The sequence below is a fragment of the Fukomys damarensis genome, unplaced genomic scaffold, assembly GCF_012274545.1.
Source record: "Fukomys damarensis isolate Sample0158 unplaced genomic scaffold, DMR_v1.0_HiC HiC_scaffold_21, whole genome shotgun sequence".
In the NCBI taxonomy this organism is placed as follows: Eukaryota; Metazoa; Chordata; class Mammalia; order Rodentia; family Bathyergidae; genus Fukomys; species Fukomys damarensis.
In genome coordinates this window covers 10,836,357-10,862,956 of record NW_022900933.1, presented here as the reverse complement: position 1 = coordinate 10,862,956, position 26,600 = coordinate 10,836,357, and the positions used below count along the sequence as shown (strand labels likewise).

Here is a 26,600-nt window from a genome sequence, read left to right as displayed (position 1 = left end):
TAGAGCTGCCTGGCCCAACGCGAGGACAGCAGGGGTGCAGGCTCAGGGCCCCGTCAGCCTCAGGTACCAGTCAGGTGCCTCTCCCTACCAGCCTCTGGCCTCTGCCCTCGGGCCCTGCTGCCCCTCTGGCCTCTCCTGCAGCCTCTCTCACACAGCCCCGGGCCTGGGGTGCAGCCCTGCTCAGTACAGTGTTGGGAGAGATCCTCACCGGGGACTTGTAGTACATAATCTGCCCCTGTCTCAGGACAAACCAGCGCCTCTTCCACGTCTTCACACGGCTGCCCATTTTCAGCAGGTAACTTGACTTCTCCAGGGCCTCCTGCAGGGTGGAAGGGCACACGAGAAGAGGGTGACAGAGGGAAGAATCACTTGGGCTCTTGGACATCACGCAGGCCAAAGTGATCCGCCTGGGTCACTGTGCTGTCATTAATTTTCAAAAGAAACAATGACCGAGCACCTATTATGTGTGCTTATTTTCTGGGCGCTACACCCTGCTGAGGGTTAGGAGAGGGCTAAAGGACTCAGAACACGGATGGCTCCCAGGGGTGGTGAAAATAACTGCAGGGGAGGCAGCAGCAGGGGCTGCATGGGGGAGAGGCTGCCAGGAAAGGGTATGGGAAAGAGCTGGCCCTCAAGTGGCCTTGGAAAGAGAGGAGTCACTGGATAAAGAAAATGTTTGTTTTATATATATATATAAAATGGCGTACTCAGCCATAAAGAATGAGAAACTAGAAATTTATAGCTAAATGGATGCACACTGAGGCCATACTCTTAAGTGAAATAAATAAGACTCACATGTGTAAATACTCAATAGTTTCTCTGGTGTGAAAAACTAAAAATGTAAATAAGGGTCAAAATGTATAATTGATGTAGAGTAGCACGAAGTGCGCTGCATTTTGTGCTCAGGCTCTGAGTAGTCGCTGTCCAGAGAGCAGGCATCAGGGGGAATGGCGTAGTCACCCTCGGAGCTCAGTGAGGACACGGAGACCCCCGGCCAGGGGAAAGGAGTCAGGTCCCTTACCCCCCACACCCCCAGCCCAGGAGCAGCCAAGCCTTCATCACCCGACCCTCGTCCCTGTGCCTGGGGCTGAGTATGGATCCGCTGGGGATGCCAGGAGCAGACCAGGCCCTGGGGATTTAGCTCAGTGGTTCCAGAGCCTGCTTTGCAAGCACAGCAAACCAGAGTTTGATTCCCAGTGCCAAAAAAAAAAGTATAATTGATAATGGTAATAGGAAGAAAAGGTCTAAAGGAGTAGGGGAAGTAGGAGGGGTAAGGGAAAGGAAAAAATATGAGGAAACGGAAAAATGGAAACAGTCTTTGTAAATAGGGAAGGGTGGAGCGGGTGAAGGGAGGGCAGGGGAAGGGGGAAAAATAAGAACCAAGACCTGTCATGTAAAGGTACAAGATCCCAATGATGAAGGTAACTGAACTGTATACCTAAAACGTACCAATAAACAATGAAAAAGAAAGAAAAAAAAAGAGAGGAGTCAGAGGTGGCAGCATGGACAGGAGTGGACAGGCAGGTCTGCAAACCACAGCACATCAGCCAGCCTGGGAGAAGGGCTTGTGACGGGCAGATGAAGACAGGGCAGTGGTGGTGTGGAGCCAGATCTGTAGCCACTGCTGCCCTGCCATGAGGTACACATCGCCCAGCCTCAGGCTTTCCATCCATGAGACCGGGCAATGACCGTAAGAGGCCCCCGAGATGGAAAGTGCCCTGAGCCAGCACGCCAGGTCCACGTGGATGAATAACAAGATCAGGGCTACACGTGTCCATGTGGCGCTGAGAAGCTCCCTGCGCTCCCCCTTTCTTTCTCCTGGGGGCCTGTGTCCACCTCTCTCTAGGGCCACCTCCTCCCTCCACCAACACCATGCATCTGCGCCCATCCATGCCCACTGCTCACCGTGCCCAGGCCCTGCCCCTCAGTAGAGTAGCACGAGGTGCGCTGCATTTTGTGCTCAGGCTCTGAGTAGTCGCTGTCCAGAGAGCAGGCATCAGGGGGAATGGCGTAGTCACCCTCGGAGCTCAGTGAGGACACGGAGACCCCTGGCCAGGGGAAAGGAGTCAGGTCCCTTACCCCCCACACACACCCCCAGCCCAGGAGCGGCCAAGCCTTCATCACTCGACCCTCGTCCCTGTGCCTGGGGCTGAGTATGGATCCGCTGGGGATGCCAGGAGCAGACCAGGCCCTTCCCGCTCCCCTTCTCGGTACCTCTCTTGATGGCCCGGGGACTGCCTAGTCCGCTGTTCTTCCTACACTCAGAGCAGGGCACTGACATCCGGAAACTCGCAAGAGAGCTGCAGTCATCGTCAGAGCCAGAGGACTCATCCATGAAGGGCACACTACTGATCTGTGTGGCTTTCTGCAAGACAGGACCTGCCTCACTGTAGCTCAGGCTGCAGAACAATCCCCCTCTGCAGGTGCTCTGCCCCTGTGGCCATCGCCTGGCTGGGGCACTGAACAGATCACCGTCCCAAACGGGGTAAAGTCCTTCCTGACTCACTTGCTGTTCCTTGGTCCTCCACCCCCACCACACATTGCCTCCTGGGTCCCCCATAGCTGTCCCATCCAGGTTGCACCTGCCTACCATGACTCTCACTCCCTACACTAGTGGGCCAGAGTGCAGGACCGCAGCCTTGCAAATGTGTCTGCGGCCATACAGAAAGAGGAGGCATCTTCCTGAATGGCAAACACCTGAAAAGACGGATTATGTCAATGCTGCTGAGAGTATGAGATTTTGGGGGAAACATCCTATAGTGTGGCAAAGCATTTGTACTTATTTGCTTTTTAAAAATGTGTGTGTTGGGCCAGGGATTTAGCTCAGTGGCGCCGTGCCTGCCTCACCAGCACAAGGTCAAGGTCCCGAGTTTGATCCTTGGTACTGGAAAAAAATTGTGTTTTGGCCAGGTGTGGTAGTGCACACCTGTAACCACACCACAAGTTTGAGTCCAACCTGGGCTACATAGTGAGACTCTGTCTCTAGGCTTTTTTTTTTTTTTTTTTTTTTTCAGCACCTGGAATTAAACTCAGGCAAGCACAGTGCCACTGAGCTAAATCCCCAGCAGTAAGACTCTGTCACAAGGAAAAATAAATAAATAAAATATGAAGGACTCAGAAAATAGCTCAGTACAAAGGCCCTGGTTCAGTACCCACCACTGCAAAAAGAAATGTGCATTTTGTTTTGTGGCAGGATTTTTGTGTGTGTGGCGCTAGGAATCAAAAGGGCCTCTGGCACATCAGGCAAGTACTCTCTGACTAAGCTACACCCCAGTCCCCGAAGTATTTTCAGAGAGTAATTTGGCAGTACCTGCCCAAATCTACAAACTTCATGTAATTTTCCCGGAAACTCCACCGGTAGTGTCCCTCGGAGACATGCGCACGTAAGTGCACGAGGATGCTCACTGCAACAGTACTTTAGGAAAGGTAAGGACACAGCCCTGCATAAATGAGGGCAGCTTCGGTGCAGCCACTGAGGGGTCCTGCAGAGTAGCGCAAAGAGCCACTGGCACACGGTGGTCAAGTGAGCAATCGGGGTGGGGGCACAGAATGGCCTGTCTCAGAACAACCCTTTGCTTTGCTTTTTGTGGTACTAGGGATTGAACCTACAGCTGTCGCACTGACCTACTTCCCCAGACCTTTATTTATTTCTTTCAAGATAAGGTCTCCTTAAGTCACTAAGCTGCCCAGGCTGGGCTTGAACTTGTGATCCTGCTCATCTCCCCGGAGTGCTGAGATTACAAGCATGTGATGCTATGCCTGGCAAATGCCCCTCTCTGTGAGTGTGAGTGTGTGTGACACACGTACTCACACATATGCATGAGAATGAAGGGTGAGAGGCACGGGGCAGGGGTGAGGAGAGAAAGCGCGCTTGCATATGTATGTCTGCCTGCGCGTCCCCTTTCTGTAAATGCATCAGAGGGCCTTGCAGGACAGATATCAAACCATTAATGACAGTTGCCTCTAACGTTAGGAATCAGGAGAGGAAATTTCACTTTTGGTTTCTTATTTTTCTGTGAAAAGCTTTGCCAAGTATTATTATAAAGATTCAAGAACCCGTAACAAAAAGACAAAAATATGTATGAAAACATGTGGCAGTTATATGTCATTTTTGTCTTGAAAAGTGTAGCAATGTTATGAGTATATGTGTTCAAACATAAGCACCTCGGGAAGGAGCCCCCTGCCCTCCGGGGCCTGAGGAGTGGGGCGGCAAACCTGAGAAAGACGGGGAACGGGAGAGGGACAGGCTTAACCCTTGACTTTCTACTTCGCCCACATTCATTCAGACTCAAATTTTTGTACATGCAGAATTTTTATAGCCAAGATGATAAATAATAAAACACTCTATCGGGCTGAACTCCCTCTTGGCCCCTCAGTCCTCCCCAGGCAGTGTGTGCTGAGACAGGGCCTCTCCAGACAGGGCAGCCCCGTCTTTCTTACCCCTTTCAGCGTCGTGTAGACAGGCACGGTGATGTTCTTGTAGGCAAGGCCAGAGAAAGGCCCAGGGCACACAAGGGCAGGGGGACTCGAAGCTGAGGAGAAAGAGGGATGGGGGAGCTCAGCTGGCACAACCCAGGAAGACAAGGGGGACAATCTGGGATTTTCTCACCTCCGCTCCTGCCTCACCAAGACATTTAGAGGGCAGCGACCTCCTCACATTAAAGGCCACCACAATGGAATCCCAAAGTCTTCCTCTCTAACCATTTTCTCCCCCATCCACAAGGCAGTAGGCAGTGTTCTCGCTGAGGTGAGTTACAAACCATGTGACCCTGGGGGCCAGTTGCTTTGGGGCTGGCAAGAGACAGAGGAGCTGGTGGGCAGAACTCACCTGAATCAGGGCGCTGAGGTTCCTCCCACCACAGGGAAGAACCCACATTCCTGCCCTGCGCAAGGGAAGCATCTGAGGGCAGCAGATCCCTCCCAGCTCTGGATTGATCTGTTCTTGGCTGCCTCCCCTCCTGGCCAGCTCTGCTGAGCTGAACCTGAGCAGTTTCCCTCCCCAGTCCCAGAGGGTAATGGCTCAGGCCGCATTTGCTCACCGCCCTGCTCCTGCTGGGGACCCTGGGTGCTGCAGTCTCCTCCTCCGTGCTTACCCACCCTGCTACCCTAGCCTCACACGAACTCACCACAGCAAGAAGCACTGCTTCGGGGAGACACATCTGACACCTGCATGCCCGAGGTTGCCACCGCGTAGATGCGGCTCTCCTGGAAAGAGAGGTCCCTGGAGGTCAAGGCCAGCCAGGGAGCAGAGGAAAACCGTGGCTGTGCAAGTGTGCAGAACTGGGCCCAAGTGGGCCCACACCTGGGATGGGCCAGGTGTTTGCTGAGGGCTCCAGTCAGTTTCTTCACTTCAGAGACTCCAGACTGAGACTCGCTTCCCTCAGCTTTAACTTGGAATAACAATACTGACCTTCAGGGGACTGCTGTGCAATCAAGTGAAAGAGTTAATGGCAAACTTTAAGACCTGGACGTAATGCGCATGCCCAGCAGATATCCATTCTATCCCCCCTCCATCCTGGTCCTTGGTGTGGAAAGCAGGGCGGGTCAGAAACCTGTTTCTCAAAGTCTTATTCATTTAGAGGCCTCTGGGCCTCAGCACCTCACCCCTTAGGCTGTCCATCTTGACACTGAGAAAGCAAAGTCCCATGCTGAAGGCAGTCTCTTACAAGCCAGCACTGTATCTGGAACCTAGGAAGCAGTGTCTTCCTCCAGTAATAAGGTAAAATTGGGGCTAGGCTTCAGGGCCAACCTACAAAGCCTACTCAGCCCAAATGGCTCAGGAACCCTGCAGAGCACACTGGCCCTGAGGGTGTGCCAGGGTCTGAGGCAGCCCCCAGGCCTGGTGAGGTCTGATCCTCTCAACTGACAGGCCGGCTGGGCCCAGGCTGCTCTAAAGCCCTTTGTTCCACTCCCCTGATAGGGAAAACAAAGGCCACTCAGGTGATGGTGAGTCACAGGGGCTGACTAGGGAGGTTTCTAGCCTCAGAGTAAGCAGCTGGGGGCAGTGGGGCAGGAAGGGCGTGGCCTGGGGTGCGGCCCCAGGGCTGGACAGGCGAACTGTGGGACCCTTGGGACCGAGGAATTAAGGATGGGTCAGGAGCAGGGAGGGGATGGGGGAATGCCTGTATTTATGCAGGGTAGCTAGCTGGGGTGCACACAGTAACAGGTACAGAAAAGATTTCTGCCCATAGTAGTCATGGAATTAAACCAAGGACAGGCCTCTGACTTCAGAAAGGAAATGAAATTGAAGCTTGAAGGACTGAGGCTAAACAAAAGAAAGCCCTGTTTGACAAAAGGTATCCATGCCTACTTTGCAAGGCTCTTTTAAGGATTAAGAGAAAACTCTACAAACCCTTAAGGCAAATAACAGATCTGACACCTCAGAATTCCCAGGCCTTGTTTGCCGCAGGGCGTCTGCTGCCCAGGCTGGGCTCTACGGCCATGGTGGCTTTGGTGGCTTCCCAAGTTCACATGGACAGGAACGACCCTACCTCAGGGGTCTCAGACAAGCTGGCACTGACGTTTCCCTAGGCAATGAGTTACAAAGACTGAAAACAGGAAACAGTTTCTGCTTAACGTTTACTGGCTGATGCTTGAAGTCCCACGGCCCAGCTAAGAGGAGGGGTTAGGGAAGGATCTGATGTTGCCCCTAAACTCTTGTACCCCAGGGGTGTAGCTGATATCCAGGTGGACAATGCCATTTTAAGTGTTTTATTGTTTTGGCTTGCTTGGTTTCTGTTTGTTTCTGTGTTACACAGGCTGGGCTTGAAGCACTGGCCTTAAGTGACCCTCCCACCGCAGCCTTAGGTGTACTGCACCTGGCTGAAGCATTTTATGTGTATTTATCCTCTCCTCCTTCTGTCTCTCCCCCCTCCATTCTCACACTTTCTCTCCCTGCCCACAGCACGAACATGGAGAACACAAGAGTCCCCTCAGCACCACTTAGACAGCCGTATCTTGGCAAAATGGCAGCTGCAAGGACCACTTCTCTCAGGTAGTGCCCTGCTGAGTCCTCCTGCCGTACACCTCACCTGGATGCTCCCTCCCTCACGGCACCTCTGCTTTAGGGCTCCAGAGCAAGACAATAAATGACCAAGAAGAAGCCGGCCAAGGTCAGGGCACCGCGCCTTCCCACCTCCTGACCCTCGGGAGGCCCTGGCCCTCGCTCAGCTGTGGGTCCAGTCTTCCAGGTGCCCTGAGAGTGGTCAGCACCTGGGTAGGAGCCTCCCTGAACCAGGCCTTCAAGAGAAGCCCTGGAAAGTACTGATGCTTCAAAGCATGGCTCCCAGGCAGTGGAGTAGGGAGACAACCCTACTTCTGCGGCCAGGAATCCACACTCAGCTGCTCCCACAGAAGTGCCTCACACCCTACCAGCATCCGGTCTGACCATGAGTACCAGGTGTGCGTGCCTTCACCACATCCCACTCCATCGGGGCTGGCTCCAAAGGCAGCCCAGCACACTTGCTAACTAATACATGACCATGAGCAGGGACAGCGGTTTGCACTTATCATGGGAGACCCACAGCCCAACTCCTCAACAGGTGAGGATCCTTCAAACTCCCAGTCACCCTCATCACTGCCCTGTGAAACACTGTTCACACAAACCCTGCCCCCTTTTTATTTTAATTTTTTAACACAGAAAATGTGCAATACAAAAATAGAAAAAACAAGCCAGGTATAGAGGTGCACACCAGTAGTCCTTGCACTGTGGGAGGCTGAAGCAGAAGGAACACAAATTCAAACCTAGTCTGAGCAACTTAGTAACTTACCAAGACCCTGTATCTAAATAAAAAGGTGTAGGGCTGGGGATTTAGCTCAGTGGTTCCGCTGCCTGCCTCACAAGCACAAGAACCCAAGTTCAATCCCCAGTATCCCCCCCAAAAAAAAGTGCTGGGGTGCCGGGGATGTAGCTCAGTGGTAGAGCACCTGCCTGCCAAGTGTGGGGCCCTGAGTTCGATGCCCACTACCCCCTACAAAAAAGAAGAAAAGTTATGGGGATATATCTCAGTGTGAAGGCCCAGATTAGATGCCCTGTACCACCAATTAAAGAGAAAAAGAGAAACAGAAGAGTGTACAGTACGATCTCCTGTACACTGCCCAGCTTAACCACACACTAATGTGTGATCTTGTTTAACCTGCATCTCCTACAAGACATCAGGTTACTTCATCCAGTGTTACAGGGAGGCTAAGGCTCAGAAGCCGAAACAGCCAACACTCGCGTATCACTTACTACCCGGCAAGTTCATGAGACATCAACACTTTTAATCCTACTGGCAGCCCTGTAAAGCAGTCACTACCATCACCATTTAGGGAAACTGAGGCACTGAGGTTTCGGAACCTACCTAGGGTCACACGATTAACAGCTGAACCTTAGGGCCCCCCACACATGCGGGACGACCTCAGAGAGTCACAGAGGTGAAATGAGAACGGTGTAGCAGGCGCCGGCTGGGCGTGGGGCACAGTGAGTGCTCAGAAACAGGCTGAGCGCACACAGGAGGCTCCCTGGCACCGGAGCCCCAGCACTGCTATGAGTGCAGCTTCCGCTCACGCTCAGCCCAGCGCCCGTTCTCTTCAGCTGTCAACTCCACGGGGTTAAGAGACACTGACGGCCACAGCTGAACGGGCTGCTGGCTGTGGCACCCGGTGGCAGCAGGGCCGGGGTGAGCCTGTGGAGGGCAGACCTCTCCCGGCGCTTCCTCCAGTTTCCTGGCTGCCTTTGGAACGGCTCCGCCCCACCGCGCCCTTTTGCCACCAGGTTCCTGCCTTGCAGCCACCTGACTATAGACTGAAATCTCTGAAACCCTGAGCAAAAACAAACCCTGCCTTCTTTGGGTGGTGGGTGTTGGATACCTGGTGCCGCTAGGAAAAGCTGAAGGTACAGTGCGCCCATCGCTGGCTCTGCCCCCTGCCCAGCCCCAAGGCTGCCTCTTACCCAGGACGGAAACCTGTGCAGGGGTGGTGTGGGTGGCTTGTTCCCCAGCTTCACTTCCTCCAGCTCAGTGCTGGGCACCTTCAGGCTGTCCCTCTCCTCCTCCTTTCCTGCTGGAGGTAGCTCCCCCATCTCCATCTTCTCCGGTTCTTCCCAGAAGTCAGCACAGGTGTCCAGTTTGGAAAGGCCAGACGGGCGGAAGGCCGACAGGGACCCAGTCTCGGTGTTCACCGCACGCTCAAAGTGGCCGAGTCCGACGTGGGGCTGACTGTGGTGCCTCTTGGCCACCTGGATGCTAACCTGGGGAGTGCTGGAAGCCCGCACTTTAGGAAGGGTCAGGCTGCTGCCAGGGCCACCTTCCCTGACAGAGGTCTTGACACCAGGCAGCACCCTCTCCTGAGCAGTGACCGTGCCCTCCCCATATCCGGGGGTGCTGGGCTTCACGCACAGCTGGCTGGGAAAGTGCTCGCTTTCCAGATGAGACTGAAGCACTCTGGTATCTGCCACTTCCACAGGGTGGAATGTGCTGGAACAAGAGTCTTCCACAGAGTCTCTGGCTTGAGACAGAAAGCCTGTGCTCTCGGGAGCATCCACAGAAAGCACAGGAATAGCTCCTTTCAAATCCAGGGCCTGGGAACCACTGTCCTGCCCCACAGGCCGGGCTCCTGACTCTGTGGGCACCGAATCCAGCTCTGGGCTTCCCTTGGGGATCACCAACAGCTTCCCTGGAGGTGCCATCTGGAGGGCTGAGGTTGGGACAGAAACAAGGCCGGTGAGAGCTCGCTCCGCTCCACTCCGCCACGGTCCCCCTTGCACGTGCTCCGCACCGCACACACTCAGGCACACACCCCACACACATCTCACACACACACCTTGCCCTGCTGGCAGCCTACCTTCTAGCGCTGCCTGAAGGGCTCCCACCTGCTCCACCAGGTGCTGATTACAGCTTCTCAGGTGCTGATTCTCCATCTCTAGCTGAGGGGAAAAAATGAAGATTTAGGGGACTGGGGTGTGGCTCGGGGGTAGAGTCCTTGACAAGCTCAAGGCCCTGGGTTTGATTCCCAGACAAAGAATGAAAGAAAGAAAAGAGGAAAGAGAGAAAATGAAGATTTAGACTAGAAAGAAAACACAGCCACCACGAGGATGGATTTCCCAGGTGGTAGATGGAGCAAGAGAGACCAGATACGGAGAACTACATACTGTGTAATTTTATTTATCCAAGTGCAAAGATGGGCACAACTAAACCAGTATGGGAATGGGTGCTGAGATGGTGCCAGCCGTAAGTGCCGGAGTGAATGTGGTGAAGCGGGTGGTTACCTTTACTGGGGTGTGAGTGTTCGTGACTGTGAAGGCTGAGTTGTGTGGGGTGCTGGCAATTATTGTCATCATCATCATTTTGATATGGGGGATTGAACACAGGGCCTTCACACTGAGCTACATCCCTAGACTCTTTTTTTTTTTTTTTGGTACCGGGGATCGAACTTGGGTCCCTGCACTTGCAAGGCAGGTGGTAGAACCACTGAGCTAAATCCCCAGCCCCCTAGACTCTTAATTTAAAAAAATTTTTTTTTATTTTGAGACAGGATCTTGCTACATTGCTGAGTTGCCCAGGCAGGGCTCCCACCTGGGATCCTCCTGCCTCAGCCTCCCAGAGTGCATGGATTACAGGCATGTGCCATCATGCCCAGCTCCAAGTTTTATCTATTAACCTGGGTGGTAGTCATCTAGATAGTAGTTTCAGAATCATTTCTCTGTGTGTGTGTGTGTGTGTGTGTGTGTGTTATAGTTCACAATTTTAGAAAAGTTAAAAATAAGCCACCTATGGTGGTGCACACCTGTAATCCCAACTAGTTTGGAGGCTGACAGTATGAGGCCAATCTGGACAGCTCAGCGAGACCCTGTCTGGAAAGGGCGGGGATGGCTAGGATTTATCCCAGTACTTCCTAGGTTCAGTCCCCAGTGCAGGAAAAAAGATGAACCCAACTCAACCATACAAAAGAATCCTAGAAAAGAGAAAAGTGGAGCCCCGCCAAAGTAGAGTTCTATCTTGGTCCAAACCAAGGGCACATTTTTTTTTTTTGGTACTGGGGCACAGGTACAGGACCTTGCATTTGCAAGGCAGGCAGTGAAACCACTGAGCTAAATCCCCAGCCCTCTACCACAATTTTTTAAAACCCAGGCAGATCCATACAGAAGTGCCAACAGTGCCTCAGTTGGTCCGACACAGCCGATCTCCCACTGGTCCCCAAGGTATCTCCCTATTGTGCATTGACCGTGGCGGATCAGGGGAGCCCTTCATCTGGGGAAACGGTGTGTGTGGCTGGAAAGGGGCCGCCCTCTGGCCCATCACCCATCAGGTAAAGCATGTTATCAGGGAAGCTGGCCCTGAACCATCTGTAGACAACCAGCTTCTGGGTTGGGGTTTCCAATGTAGCAGAACAGTTCCCTTGCTGTGATCTATTAAAAATCAGCCCACAAGGATTTGAAAACAAACAATTAAAATAGATAAATGAAGTGTAGGCAAAATAATCTTAAAAAAGGAAAAATAGAAAAACAAAACGGGCAGAGTAAGGAGATTGAGTGGACAGTGGTCTGAGTACACTCCTCAGAAGGAAACTGAGGGGACTGCCAGACTCATTCTTTCTTCCACACTTACACCCAGCACAGAACCATTCAGAAGCCCAGGGAAAATGACCAAGACAGAAGGGAGGTAAAGCCACACATCCCAGGGTTTAAAATGAACACAGGAAAGTGGATAACAAATGCAAAGGCAGGCAAGGAACCACACAGGAAGAAGGGAGCTGGGAAGAGGGCGACCAAGCCCAGCTACACCTCCGGCCAGGCCCCTGAGCGGAGCTTCCGACTGACCTCCGTTAACTTTAGTGCCACCCACTCCTTGATCTTTGCAGCTTTCTTCTGAACCATTTTTGCTTCCTCGGCTCTCATCTGCTTCTGCAAGAAAGACAGGGACTTTACTTAATCACAATGTCACAAGGAGAGTGAATAACTGGGGTGGAAAACCAAAAGAAACATCAAGTTCGATCCCCGACACCAAAAAAAAAGAAAGAAAGAAAGAAACATCAAGTGACTAAATGGGAATAGCTTAAAAGAAAAAAAAAGTTATGTTCTTACAAATTCCTAAACATAATACAAATCCCAAAAAGCCACAGAGCAAAAGACTAAATCTATATCCTAACTATAAATTTGTGTATGACTGAAAATAAAGAATCCCTTAAACAGAATCGAAAGACCAGTTGGGAAGGATTTATAACACAAATTACACACATACAAAGGGCTGTTTGAAATGAACAATCTAGTATCTGTAAAGGATGTGAACAGGATATCAACAGAAAAATAAAGATTAAAAAAAAGCCATGGATTTCATGAAAGCACTGCTAGCATTAGCTGGGACTTCACAGAGAATGAACATATAAAAAACGAAGTTGCTGGCCCTACTGTGGGGTCTGTTGTTGAAAATGGATGGCGTGCTAGCCAGAAGGGAAAGCTGGACAGATGAGACCGCAGCAGAAGGAAGGGACAGAACTGTGATGGAGACATGAAATTGTGGAGGGGAACAGGCTGAGCACGGGACCTGGCAAAAGGACCTCCCAAAAATCCGCTCACATGGTCGGTCAGGCACAGTGGCGCATGCCTGTAATCCCTGCTACGCAGAAGGCTCAGGTAGGAAGACTGCGGGATTTGAGGCCAGCCTAGGCAACATAGGGGGCCCTTTCTACACACAAAGTCTCTGGGGAGTAAGAGTGTTGACTGGCTGTACTGCTGGCCCATGACAACTTTGGCCTCTGCCTACTTGAGGTCACTGAGAAACTCCGCCCAAATGGCTGACAAGACTGACTGTCCAGGACTGTGCTGCTGTGGTTACATTACAGCCAAGTACTGTGCAGCACATGTTGGCAGGATGCAGGTCCAACACAGAGAGGGAAAAGTTCTCTTTACCAAGCACTGACCATGTGTCTAACACTTTACACAGATTACCTGGCTTCATTCTCCCCAAAACCCTGTGAGATATTATAACCTCTATTTTATACATGGAGAAAATGAGAATCAGGGACTTATTTTTGAGACAGGGACTCTCACTGTGTAGTTTAGGCTGGCCTTGAACTCACAATCCTCCTGCCTCAGACTCCTCAGTGTTGGGATTACAGGTGTGCACCACCATCCCTGGCTTGACAGTTGGTGACCTAACCAATATGCCCATGCTCTGAGAGCAACAGATGCTAGAAGTGGGATTCACACCCGGCAGTCTGTCTGTGCGTGCTTCAGCAGCACATGTACTAAAATCAGAACAGTCTGTCTGCAAGGCGTTTCTGCCTCTATAGACCCTGCTTGACTTCTACTGCAGATATGAGAGAGATCCTTGGATAACTAAATCTCCACGTAAAAGAACAGGCTCACGAGGGAGTGAGTTACCCATCACTCCAGGGCTCCAGCAGAGGGCCTCCAGAGGCTGTGGGCCAATGGTGCAGGTAACGAGGGGACTGGTGTCTTACCTGCTTCTCCAGCTGTGCCTCCAGCTGGTCGATGAGCTCTACTTTGCCCTGCATGGCTTTCAGCAATTCTTGGTACTTCTGGGGCAGGCTGCCTGTGGAGTCCACATCCCTAAGATTGGACAGTTTTACCTTCTCTTCCATCACACCCACCTGAAAAGTACCGATGGCCTCATGAGGTGTGCTCACACCGCGTGTACAACAGGCAATGACAAGACTGCAGGCCAGAGCCCTTCCCCGTGACAGCTTGGGCCAGTTAATGTAGTGACCATTTGTTATGTTTTTATTCAGGCAAAGGAAGGAACTGACAAGGGAGACACTAATTTCTCAGATTAGAAAGATGGACACCGTGTTGGAGAATTGAAGTGCTAAGCCGCCCAGAATGCCCACAGAATAGCACAGTCTCTCTGGACTCACACATCCACTCTGTGCTGACCTGACTCAGAGAGTGCGCACTCACACAGAAAGCTCCCTGCACTCAAATTTGTTCAGGTCCAAGACACACTAGGTTTCCTTTCCTTGTAAGGCGCGCATCAGAGTGGTGAGCACAGCCACGAGTGTCCACAGGAGGGGCAGGTCACTGCCCTCGTACCCTGCACCAATTCCCTCCTGTTACCTGGGTCTCTGCCTTCTCCGCTCTCTCCTCAGCCTCTAGCAGCCTCTGCTCCAGTTCCTGCATCTGCTCAGAGGGAAGGAGGAGAGATTAGGTGCCATGTCTGAGAATGACCACAGCAGCAGAGCGTGCAGACACTGCCCTCTCCATCCCTGGCTCAAGTGGAGACTCCCGCAATACTCCGCTCCCTGATCCTGAGTGTCTTGGGGCAGGTGAAGAGCGGCGGGGGCGGAGAAGGCGACAGCCCACCTCTTGCCTCTGAGTAGGGTGGGGCATAGGGCCAGGTCCAGACACCTTTGCTCCCTCTCCTTCCCGTCCTCTGCAGAGTTTAACAACTATGTCTGAACCGGGAGTGGTGGTGTATGCCTATCATGCCAGCACTCGGGGGGCTCGAGGTCAGCCTGCGCTACACGGTGAATTCAAGGCCAGCCTGGGCTACACAGCAAGGCTCCGTCTCAAAAAAAAACATGTGAGACTACAAGGAAACATTGAACAGCAAGGCCTAGAACTCTCAACAAGTTTCCTAGATTGACCTCAGCTGAACATCTGCTCTGCAGCACAGAAGACGACGCAAGGCTTCCTTGGGAAATAGTAATTCATACTGGTGACCTTCTGCAACAACTGTCTAACATTTTCTAATTTCATCTGATGCAAAAACTTGTTTTCCTATTTTGAGATCGAGACTAAGAGTGGAAAATAAGTCTGAGTCTTACTTTCCATCTGGCCATTTTCATTTAGGTCAAGAGTGGTCAGTGGCACTGGCCAGAGGCAGGAATCATTGTCCCTGGCCATGCCTTCCTTCCCCCACCCCCAGGACTCCCTTACTGTCCTTTGCAGTGTGGCCTGCTGCAGCAGAAGGAAGGGCAGGGCACTGTCATTTCTGTCCAGCCACCGACGACACCTGACACTCGGGCCTGCTGTATTCACTCTTGTGCTGCAGTGTATTTTTCTCCAGAACTACTTCCTGAGCACTGAAAGCATTCTGAACATCTATGACTGTTTTTGAAAAGCTTAATCACCATCCGAGTATCTGCTACTGCAGACACATCCTTGTTTGAGAAGAGTTATTTTCAACTTCACATTTCCCTCATTTTTATAAAAATTAAAGTCATCATTGCTGCTGGAGTGCACCAGATGTGTCCAAGTTTTCAAACTCTCCTTTCAATCCCAGCATCGACGTCTGTCACTTGGACAAATCCTTTCCAGGGCCACACCTGGACCTCTGACAAGCTGCACTGTGGTGGGCCATCCTGCATTTGTTTCCCTCGGACCGTGTCCTCAGCTGTCCTCCTGTGTGGGTCTGGGTGACACCAGCCAAGGAGGCATCGAGTTTAGGCAGCTGACAGGGATCCACTTTCATGTAAGATTCACAAGCTGCCTCAGAGCTGGCTACAGCAAACTGACGAAATACTTGTCACCAACCCGATGGTATTCAAGCCCCACGGCCACAGCTCCTTGTCCCACATGGCAGTGCTGTGACTGAAGGGACAAAGGCTGCCCTGCATGCCCAGCCCAGTCCTGCCACGCCCAGCCATGGCCTGAGCTGAAAACCACCCCATCCTGGGTCTCAACTATTGCTTTGAAAAGGGGGTTCAACATCCCCACCGTCACTCTGTACCCACTCGACAGACTGGGACAGGGAAGAGCCAAGGCTCTGGGACTTAGCTGACTCCAATGCTGTGGTGTCCTCTCTCGCCAGTACAAAGAGTAATGACGCACCCACCCCAGAACTGTCCTGAAGATTATACAAGACATCTGTGAAGCACATGTGCCTGACCTGGCACTTGGCAGTTTATAGTTCTGGATTTCCCTTTACAAAGGTGGCACTTAGGAGCAGGGAGGCCATTTTGCCTAGGGCGGTCTGATGTTCATCTGCTATCCCAGCATAACTGGTAATAAAGCTTCTTTTTCCTGTTCCTGTTCATGTTGAAGTGATAGACTATACATCGTCCAACTTAGGATTCACCTACAGAGAGAAGGGAGGTAAGCCAAAGGTTGCCAGCCATGAGCCTGAAGAGTGTCTTATAAAACCTGCACAGTATTGCAGACACTCAACCCACACATCTAGAGTGCACAGGCCCACTGCTGTGTGTCTAGCACATAAACTTATTGTTTATACACTTCCGGTTGTTTTTGTTCAATTTGTTGTTGTTGTTGCTTGGGGTTTTTTTTTAGTACCAGGGATCGAACTCAGGACCTTTCACTTGCAAGGCAGACGCAGTGCTACTGAGCTAAATCCCTAGCCCCAATGTTGTTTTTTTTGTTTTCTTTCAATACTGGGGACTGAGCCCAGGACCCATGCTCTGAGCTACATTCCCAGCCCCTCCCCGCTCCTTTTCCTGAGATAGAGTTTCACTTACTTGCTAAATTCTCCAAAAAGGCACAAATTTACAATCCTCCTGCCTCAGCCTCACATAGTGCTGAGATTATAGACATAGGCCACCAGGCCTGACTCAGTGTTTGTTTTTGAAGTTACTGATCTCGTACATGCAGTTCTGTTTTCCATTTTTAATTATTTTTTTTTTTTTTTTTTTTCCGACAGAGTTTCGCTGTATAGTTCAGCCTGGCCTTGAACTCACTATGTAGCCCAGGCTGGCCTCAAACCCATGGCAATCCTCCTGCCTCAGCCTCCTAAGTGCTGGCATTACAGGTAATACCCATGCCCAGCCCAATTTTCATACCTCAGAACTTCGATACATGTATCTGCTTGTAACCAATACATTGGATTTATTTCTACCACTGCATTTTGTCCCTTATATATACTCCTTCTTTTTCCTGTTACCTATCTGGATTTAATACGCTTTCTTACTCCATTTTCCTATTCTGTTGATTTGAAAGTTATAAATAGGTTGTACTTTATTTCTATTTGTTATTGTTCTTACTATTCTACATTTAAAGACTGCTGGCTGTCCTCCATCATCTGTTTTCCTCTTCTCATAAAGAGAACACCAAGCAACTGTGGTGGTCCATGCCTGTAATCCCAGCACTCAGGAGGCTGAGAGGCAGGAGGATTGCCACGAGTTTGCGGTCAGCCTAGCCTATGTAGTGAGTTCAAGGCCAGCCTGAACTACACAGCCAGACCCTGTCACAAAAAACCAACAACAAACAAATAAACAGAACACCAAACTTTAAGCTGAGCACATAGTTATTCAGAATGAAGACCACATTTCCCAACCTTTCTTCAACAGATATATCCATGCTACTAATATCTGGCCAGCGGGAATGCACATAAGGAAATATGCAGGCTCTGGTCATGTGTTTAGAAGGAAGGGTTGGAATGGTGCTATCAGTGTGAACCCTCTTCACACATAAGACACTGCCCTGGAGCTGGGCCTCTTATCTTCCGGAATGTTACCTGAGAAAGAAAGAAATATATCTGTCCTGTTTAAGCCAGTGTTATTTTAGGTTCTTTCTTACTGCAGCCAAACTATAATCTACCTAAAACAGAAGGCACTAATTTCTTGAAATTTATCCTGTCTAGACTCACTCTGCCATCAGAGTTTGAGGCTTCGCCTCCTTCGTCCAGACTGGAAACTGTCCAGCCACTATCTCTTCGAGTTCGCTTCTCCTGGCTCTCCTCTCCTCTCCACTGGAGAGTCTCTCATCATCCGACTGTTTGTCTGCTCCTCAGTTCTGGGTCTGTCTCTCTGTGCTACATCCAGATGCCTTCCTCAGCTCTGCCTTCCGTTCAGCACATCTATCTTTGACAGTGGCTAAACTGATGTTGACACAATCTACCTATTCTGAAGTTTCACTCTCGGCATGGTGGTGCCTGCCTGTGATCCCAGCACTCGGGAGGCTGAAGCAGGAGGATCACTGTGAGTTCAAGGCCAGCCTGGGCTACACAGTGAGGCCCTGTCTCAAAAAAATTTTTTTTAATTTCAGTGTGAAAACACTTTTTCTTCTAGAAGTTCTATTTGGTTTTCAAGTTTACTTATCTTTTTGGACACTGTCTTATTATTGTCCTGTGTTTTCAATCTTTTCCTATATCTTCAACAGTTTCGAACACTTACTTCATAGCCTCTCATCAGCAGCTCTATTATCAGGAGTGCAGCTGTTCACTATGGACGTGGACTGTCACCTGTAGACTATTCCCCCACATGGGCAGTCACTCTGGATCACAGATCCGTCTTCACCAAGGCTCTTTTTCTCTGTGTGGATCCTGTGTGATCTGGATTGCGGTCTCTCCAGAGAGGTTCTCTGTCTATGCCTAGGAGGTTTCCCAGGGCTTAATACTGGCCGAGAATTTAGGTTTCCTAAACCACATGGGTGGTAGAAATCCTAATGTTAAAACATTATTAGTGTCAGGTTCTTAAAGACTTCTCTTTTTCTTTGCTTCTGCTTTTTTCTACCTGAGCCTTAACTTTACCTGCCATCTCCTTGTGCAGGTGGATAAATGTTTCCCTCATTCACCATTTTTTTCATAGTGTGAGCTGTGATATTTCGCTTTTTAAAAATATTTATTTATTTATTTATTGGTACCAGGGATTGAACTGAGGTCCTTGCACTTGCGAGGCAGGCGGCAGAACCACTGAGCTAAATCCCCAGCCCTTGTGATATTTCAAAAGTTATTTTTGTTGTCCTCATTTCTAGAAACAGAAGTCTCTTCCTCCTGAGTAGATACCTCCTTATTCTTTACTGCCCTCACACTGTAGCCCAATGTCATAGCCGAGGGAAGGTTCTCAAACTTTACAGGGTACAAAACCATTTTCTGGGAGCCTGTTAAATATGTACAGAATGAGCAGCATCCTAAAAAGTTGGATCAAGATGACTGAGACGGGGCCCAGAAACACACTTGCTTAACTAGCAAGCACTCTGGGTGGTTCTGACCACATCTCAAAAACCACTGTCTAAGGTCTGCTGCCCTTTTCCTGAGGGGTCTAAATTCTTCTCTTTCCATGACAGTATCTGGCACCCACAGGAACCTGTGGGCATCTGTTTTATATAATCTGAACCAAGAGACAGCAAGGCCCAAGAGTTCTGGTGCAGGCCTGGCTGAGCATGGTGGCTCATGCCTATAATCTCAGCATTCAGGAGGCCGAGGCAGGAGGAGCACAGTGAGTTCAAGGCCAGCCTGAACTGCCAAGCAAGACCCTATCTCAAGAAAACTTTAAAAAAGAGTCCATGGAAGTGCAGAGGTAACATCACTGGCTTGCCTTCCAAGGTGCAGACAGGACTGTCAACAAAGCAGGTCATTTATTCTGCCTTAATCAGTCAGAACTCTGATAATATTTGGAAACAGGATTTTACCTTTGTGCCATGAAAGAAGGGTTTGCCATGCAGATGAGGCAAAACTACAGAGAATGGATGACTTAATCTATACACATTTATGTTTTTGTTTTAAGTACAGGTCATTCTCAAGATGAGTTCTGCTCCAAAATGCCTCTACATGCCAGCTGTTTAGAGTGCATCTTCGCACAGAAATGCTATGAAAGGCAGTCGAGAGCAACCACCCAGGCCTGTAAAGATAACTGTTCCCATTTTAGATGGATTCTGTGCCAGGAGCATATGCGATTTGAAATAATTCTTGAAATAACTCTGAGAGAAAGACATCTGTGTCCCTGCCTTTGAGGCGCAGGGTCCAGGGTTACATAGCTAACAAGTGGCAGAGTCAAGCAGAGCTGGCTCCAAACCCTGCTTCCCCATCCCCAAGAAACCTGGGAGTCTTCGGGAGCTCAGAGGTTTAAAAAGGAGTGAGCAGCAGGGTGGAGTCTTGAATTCTTCTCGCCTAAACACTGAAAAGAAAGGTTAAAGGAGTAATAGAGACTTCACCGGAGCCTCGGGCGACTCCAGAGAAGACAGAGGACCAAGATTCCAATGCCTGCCTCTCGGGTGTACCGCGCAAGGAGGCAGGGCAGGAAGGAATGCCAGATGACCAAGTAGTAAAATGCTGAGCTGGGTCTTGAAACCAAAAAACTACTTCGGGTTTCACCTCACCGAAGTGTGGAGAAAAGCGTGTGACTGAAAGTTTAACCTCTGAGGACCACAGGGAGGAGTGGCAGCTCCCCACCCCGAGGACTCACCTTGTCAGCCAGTAGCTCCCTGATCTTGCTGGCCTGGAGGCGGAATCGGAAAAGCTGCGTCTCCAGGGTCAGGCAGCGTTTCTGCCAGTCCACACCGGCGGGGGTATCCACCTTGAGTTCCGCCATGACAAAATCAACTTCTGGATATTCCCGGGAGCTCTACGAACCAGCAGAGAGACAGAGGAAAGGGTAAGGGTGTGAGGAGGGGTTGTGTGGGAAAAGGAGGAGCCAGGGAAGACAGAGAAAACAGGGCTAGGGAAGGGAGTGGTCATCGTTCTCTCACACTCCCAGCTCAGCTCCGCGTCCCATCCAGCGTAATTTAGGTGACAACCTCAGAAAGTCACAAAACCTTAGGGAGAACATGGTCTGCTTTTTACGGCAATGAAAAGTTGCGCTCTCATTTTTCATTCAGTTAGCCATTTGAGTTCGTTGCTTTTCTCTCTTTGCTGAGACAAAATACCTAACACCCAAAGTTAAAGGAGGAAAGGTTTACTTGGCTTACAGTTCACAGAGGCTTCAACCCACAATTGGCTGGATCCAGGGCAGGGTGGCAGAGGGGCAACAGTTCACGGTGGCGGATAACACCAAAAGGCAACCAAAGACCTTAACAGCCTCTTCCTGCCCCTTTTATTTATTCGGACTATTTGGTGGGGGGAGCACTCACACCCTTACTCCTAGTGCCCTCGGGCCCAGCCCCACCTTGAATCAATCACACTCTAGATTCAGCCACCTACAGCCCCACCTCACTCACAGGAGGCTTTGGGGGGACAGCTGAACACAAGCCAGAACACCATTCCACAGCCACTGATGTGCCAGATACTGTTCTAAGCCCACATGTACAAAAGTAAATAAAAGAAGTCCCTGGTCTTTGAGTTTTTCAAGGAACTCTACTTAGAAAATTAACCTGTGAGCCAGGTGTAACAGCGCATACCTATAATCCCTACTACTACTACTCAGTAGGCTGAGGCAAGGAGACTTCAAGCTGAAGTCCAGCCTGGGCAACTTAGCAAGGCCCACTCTCAAAATAATAAAAAGGGTTAAGGGTATAGCTCAGCACTTCCTGGGTTCAATTCCCAGTATGGCAAAATAATAATAACGATAATAATAATAATAACATGGTCACAATTGCCAGTTAATTTGTGGATAAATGGGAGTAGGGGTTACAGTATTTAGGAAAGGCTTAAAAATGTGTAACAGATTCATCCAAGTTCACGTAGCTAATTGGAAGAAGACTCCTGGGTTCCAGTGTTCTGATTCCCCTTATACTAAGTGGGTGTCTGATAGGAAAAGTGAAAAGGAAAAATTTCCTTAACAGTTACCTATTTAGCTCGGAGTTGTCATCAAATCACCCTGCCTCAGAACAGATTCTCATCCCCTTCCTCCCCTTCAAGTTACAAGAGGCAAACCAGAAAACTGCTGGGTATTTTGTTGCAGCTCGGGGAGTAGGGCACATGTCTTTGGGGGAAAAAAAAACTAAATGCAAACTCAGAACCAATTAAATAGACACCTCTAGTATCTCCAGCCATGGGAATTTCCCCAGATGCCTCCTGGATGTATTTGAGAAAAAACTAGGTCAGGGATGAGAAAAGGAGGAAGCAGATAGAGTGTGATTAGGAAGAGACAGAGGCACAGTGTGTTTTTAAATCCTTTTCCTTCCACAGGAGCCACATGGCCTCAGGAAACTCAGCTGCCTCCTGTGCCTCCTGTGCTGTCCCCAAATAACAACTCCCAGCAGCAGGGAGCCTCTGTGTGGTGACCAGTCACCAATACTCTTCCCTCACATCTCCCATCGTGCCTTATAAACAGCCTTCACTCACTGAGTCCTTACTGTACACCAGGCACGTGCAACCTCACGACGATGAAGAGACCACCGGTGTGCGCACCATGTCCACGCTTACACGGGAGGACACTGAGGAGCAGAGAGGCTAAGGAACTAGCACAGACAGCTCCAGAGCTGGTGAGCAGTGGGGCTGGGATCGGGTTCTAAACCTGTTTAGCCACGGTGCTCTGAATCCATCAGGAAGAGGATAGGAACGTGGCTCAGTGGTAGAGTGCTTGCCTGACCTGTGTAAACTGTTAAGAATGACAAGAACAGTTCATAAAATCTCTCAGAAGTCTGAGCACTAAGGTGAAATTATATTCCACATTTTCCCAGGCTGAACCATAATCTCCATAAGCATAGATGCTTAGCGTGTGTCCTGACTTTCCCTTTGAAATACAAGGTCAGAGGGCTGGAGATGTAACTCAGCTCACCTTCCTGGCAACCATAAGGTCCTGAGTAAAGCCTAGCAGTTAAACACTGATGGGTCTGGTGTCGGATTTTCTTGGTTCTGGGTTCCTCAGAACACTGGACACACGACCTCAGCTGGACTCGCCCAGAACTGTCATCCCAAACAATCCCCACATTGTAGCCTCCCAGGCATCCCGACCTAAAAAGACTGGGACCAACTGGAACGGGCAGAAAGACAAAAGACAAAACAAAACATGACCTTCTCTGAGCTAAGATCACAGCTGAAAAGACAAAACAGAACCTTGTGGGGCCTCCAGAGAGGCCGGGAGACTTTGTGTTTGATTTCCTTTGTCCTTTGGGGGGATTTTGCTTTTCCTCCTATAAACAGAAAATATGGCAGATCTGAGACTAGGACCTGGGAGCTTTGCAGTCTTGCCCAGGGCTAAGAATTACCAATAAAAGTAAAACCAAGAGGGCAAGGGAAAGAAACAAACATTTGTGTAGTTAAGAGTTTGCTTAATTTTAGTTATTTATTTATTTTTGGTACCAGGGATCAAACTCATGACCTTGGGCTTGCAAGGCAGGTGGTGGAACCACTGAGCTAAATCCCCAGCCCAGTTTGCTTAATTTTAACTCACTCTTACTGATCACCAAAACTGCAGCTCAGATTCAATGAGTAGAGGGAAACCCAGATGATCACAATCTCTAGGGGCTCTGAAAATAAAATCCCATACACTGTAATGTCATTAACATCTGCAGAGCCCTGATACACATAGAGTTTAGAGTGCTTTCTCCAACCAGGAACCTTCATGAAGTTACAGTCCAGGACTGATCCACCAGTTAATCACCTCCCTGCCTTGGGGATACTGGCAAGCTGAGGAGGAGGCTGGGACTCGTGATAGGCCTGCCTAGGCATGAGAGGAGTTGGGTTTGGAAACAGATCTGCTGCAAGGTACCTGCTGCCAAGCCCAAGGCCTGGAGGCTCTTCTGGCAGAAGCAGGTGGTCTGAACAACAGCTATAAAATAAGGGAAGATACTAATGAGTTGAGCCTCACCTGCTAAGTCACCTTGCACTTGCACCTCCCATAAAGAGGAAATGCTAGGATGAGTGGAAATGAACACCGGACATTTACAGAATGATTCTTAATTTTTCAAAGCCTGTGACTGGTGTGTTCACTCATTACCCCAAGACAGAGGACAAGTGGGATGATTCGCAATGAACAAATAACTCATCACGTCTGCGACTGGCTGAGAGACACAGAGCTAAGGGGCAGCAGAGCGGAGCCAGGAATCCCGATTGCCCAGCATCTAGAAAAGCCCTCTTTCCATGATGCTTCAGTTGTGGCAACAGGCATCTCATGCTACCAGGCTCGCCTAACAGAAATACACTGCTAACGGCAAAAACATCCTGGAGAACTGGGGATGCAGCTCAGTGGCAGACCACTTGCCTAGCATGCCTGAGGCCTGAGTTTGATCCCCAGCACCACTAACCCACAAAAAGGGGTAGGGGTGAACCAGAACGTAGGCTGGGAATAAAACCCAGCTCAATTTTTAAAAGATTTTTTATGTTGGAAAGCTGAGAAATACATAAAAAGTAGAAAAAACAGTACAATTAGCCCCTATATGCCCCATCCTGAAACAATTAACTCATGGCCACTCTTGAGAAACCTAGTTCTCCTGATCCTTGGGTACCCAGAATGCTAAACCGCTGGACAGATGAGTCAAAGGGCTCCCATGGCCCTGACACTGTGGGGCTTCCCAAACCCACCAGAACTCTGGATAAAATGAAAAAGGCCACAGGAGTGAGCAGGCTATGTCTTGGAGGCAGGGCCCGAGGATAGGACTGGCAATGGAAAAAGCTTCAAGGAGTCTTTACTGACCTCGGACTCAAGGCCTCTATAACAGAAAACACAAACTTGACCTGAGACTTTGGGGATTTGACCAAAAACTGACAAAATGCTGAGATTAAATTTAATTCCATCAACTTTTTCCTCTCTTTTTTGGCAGTAGTAGGAAACCCAGGTATAGCCACTTTTTATTCATTTATTTATTTTTATTTTGAAACAAGGTCTTCCTAAATTGCCTAAGGGACCAAAACTTGTGATCTTCCTGCCTCAGCTTCCCAGGATGCTAGGATTACAGATGTGCACAGCCATGTTCAGCTTCAACAGACTTTTATTAAGTGATCGTGCACAAGGCTGAAGACATAAAGATGAATACAGATCCTCTGGATTGATGAGTCTGGATATCCTGACGTCTCCCTACAAAGGCAGTCTATCAACACAAAGCCTAAAAGGAAGAGATGAGAAGTCACTGCAAGCCAAGGAGACCTGCTGCTCTCAGGACGAGGCAGGCATCCGGAAGGCAATGGGGGCTCTGTCTGGTTTGATTTTTCTTTTCTGTAGTACTGGGGACTGAACCAAGGACTGCTGAACTACTCCTCAGGCTTTATCTGAGCAGGATCTAAATTACTCAGGCTGACCTTGAATTGCCATCCTCCTGCCTCAGCCTCCCAAATACCTAGGATCACAGGCATGCACCACCATTTTTGGCTTTTGTGTTTTTTCAGAGATAGCCACAGGATGTGCAATCACTCATATACACATACCAGTGGACACATGGGAACACACTGTGCACAACCCTGCACTGAGTAATATAAGTAAGACCTTCCTGTATTAGTACACATCCCTGCTGCATTTTCCCTCTCCATGCTTTGAACAGCTGTAATGTATTCTGCACTATGGCTATGGCATGACCTTATTTAAGGATCCCTTATTGATAGACATTTGGGTTGGGGCCAATCTTTTGCTAAAATAATGCTGCAATGAATATTCAATGAATGTGCATCATTTCATATATATCAGGTACAGGTGAAGGACAGTTCTAAAAATGGTAGGATTAAGTGATACACCTTTTAAATTGCCAGACAGTCCTAAGTCTCCTCCCCTGTTGCTATCCTAATTCATGTATGCACTCTGGCCAGCAATAAGTGCCTATTTCCCCATAGAGGAGGTCAGCTTTGAGCAAGCTTTTTTTTTTTTTTTTTCCTTTGGTACCGGGGATTGAACTCAGGACCTTGTGCTTGCAAGGCAGGCATGGTGCCACTGAGCTAAATTCCAGGCCCCAAACAAGCTTTTGATAGAAGGGCAGGATGGCTGAGCTGGGCTGCCCAGGAAATGCAGGATGGTGGCTCAGCACCGGCCTACTGTGAAGTCACCCAAAACAGGAGTGAGGGAATCCTGTCACCTTAACAGCCACGGCATGAAGCTTTCTCCAGCCTGTAAGGAGCACAGAGCAGAGTGCACACAACACACAGCCTTGCAGAGACTGGAAGAATGGCCTAGCATGCGAAGGCCTTGGCTTTGATCCCGAACAGAGCGGGTGTGGTGGTGGTGTAGTAAAGAGGAAGGCACCACAGGCAGGGGAACAGAACAGGAAGGACATGCTTCTCTCCTGCACTTGATGACTCCCGAAGGGGGCAGAAGAGGCACCACGTGTTCGGCTCAGTTGTTCGTGGCAATGAATGTGGGATCCCAGGGTGCACCCCCTCACAGTCTAGCTCGGAGCAGGTCCCTGCCACACCCTGAGGGAGGTCAAAGGTCTTATCTCCACATTTGGAATTTAGAAGGTTTCCACTCTTTACTACATGACCTTGGGCAAATCACTTTTCTGAGTCCTGGTTCCTCCTCTATAAAATGGGGGTAATAGGCAGAACGCTGTAGCAGGTGGTCTATAAAGACCCACTACAGCGTCTGGCACAGAGAAGTCTGATGATAGAACCGATGCCTTTTCTATTCAAAGGGTTGCTTGATGGTCTATCTTTGCAGCTTTCTCCCGGAACCAATGTAGGCAATGTAGGCAAGTTTTATCAGGCGGATTCATATAATAAAAGCTTAAGAGAAGATATTCTGGTAGGGAGGAATCCAACGGATTACTTCAACATGAGGATCTTCACAGGCTCTGCCACCACTGTGAAAGGGCCCGGTCCCTCGAGACTCATTCCTGGGACATAAAACCCCTGGCTGTCATTCGGCGCCCAATCCGCTTTCCTTGAGGACTGGCTGACCAGTCCCTGGGAGTCAAGCCTGACCCATAAGGACCTTTACGAAAAACACCCAGAAATGCAAGAAGAAATAACTGAATACGAGGTGGGGAGAGGAGAGGCGAAAACGAGCGTCCACCGGCGGGGAGGAACCCTGGACGTCAGTCCCGAGAGCCCTTCCCCGGAGCAGCTGGACGGAGCCGGCCCGACCCCGCAGGTCCTCCGGCAAGGCCAGCCCTGTCCCGGCGCGCGGGT

General features: G+C 49.8%; 1 protein-coding gene across 2 annotated transcripts in view; it reads right to left on the bottom strand.

Annotated features, from left to right (window-relative positions):
- Plekhh1 (pleckstrin homology, MyTH4 and FERM domain containing H1) overlaps positions 1-20,238 on the bottom strand; it is a 36,661-nt gene extending 16,423 nt beyond the window's left edge. For both annotated transcript variants that reach the window (XM_010645334.3, XM_010645337.3), the window contains exons 1-11: positions 20,074-20,238; positions 14,054-14,116; positions 13,441-13,590; positions 11,798-11,881; positions 9,823-9,904; positions 8,933-9,675; positions 5,127-5,205; positions 4,441-4,532; positions 2,215-2,365; positions 1,906-2,048; positions 209-319 (exon numbers count right to left, since the gene is read on the bottom strand). In XM_010645334.3, the coding sequence (XP_010643636.1) occupies positions 209-319; positions 1,906-2,048; positions 2,215-2,365; positions 4,441-4,532; positions 5,127-5,205; positions 8,933-9,675; positions 9,823-9,904; positions 11,798-11,881; positions 13,441-13,590; positions 14,054-14,116; positions 20,074-20,199 (1,824 nt within the window). In that variant the 5' untranslated portion in view covers positions 20,200-20,238. The remainder of the gene's footprint in view (positions 1-208; positions 320-1,905; positions 2,049-2,214; positions 2,366-4,440; positions 4,533-5,126; positions 5,206-8,932; positions 9,676-9,822; positions 9,905-11,797; positions 11,882-13,440; positions 13,591-14,053; positions 14,117-20,073) is intronic.
- Between the last annotated feature and the right edge of the window lie 6,362 nt (positions 20,239-26,600).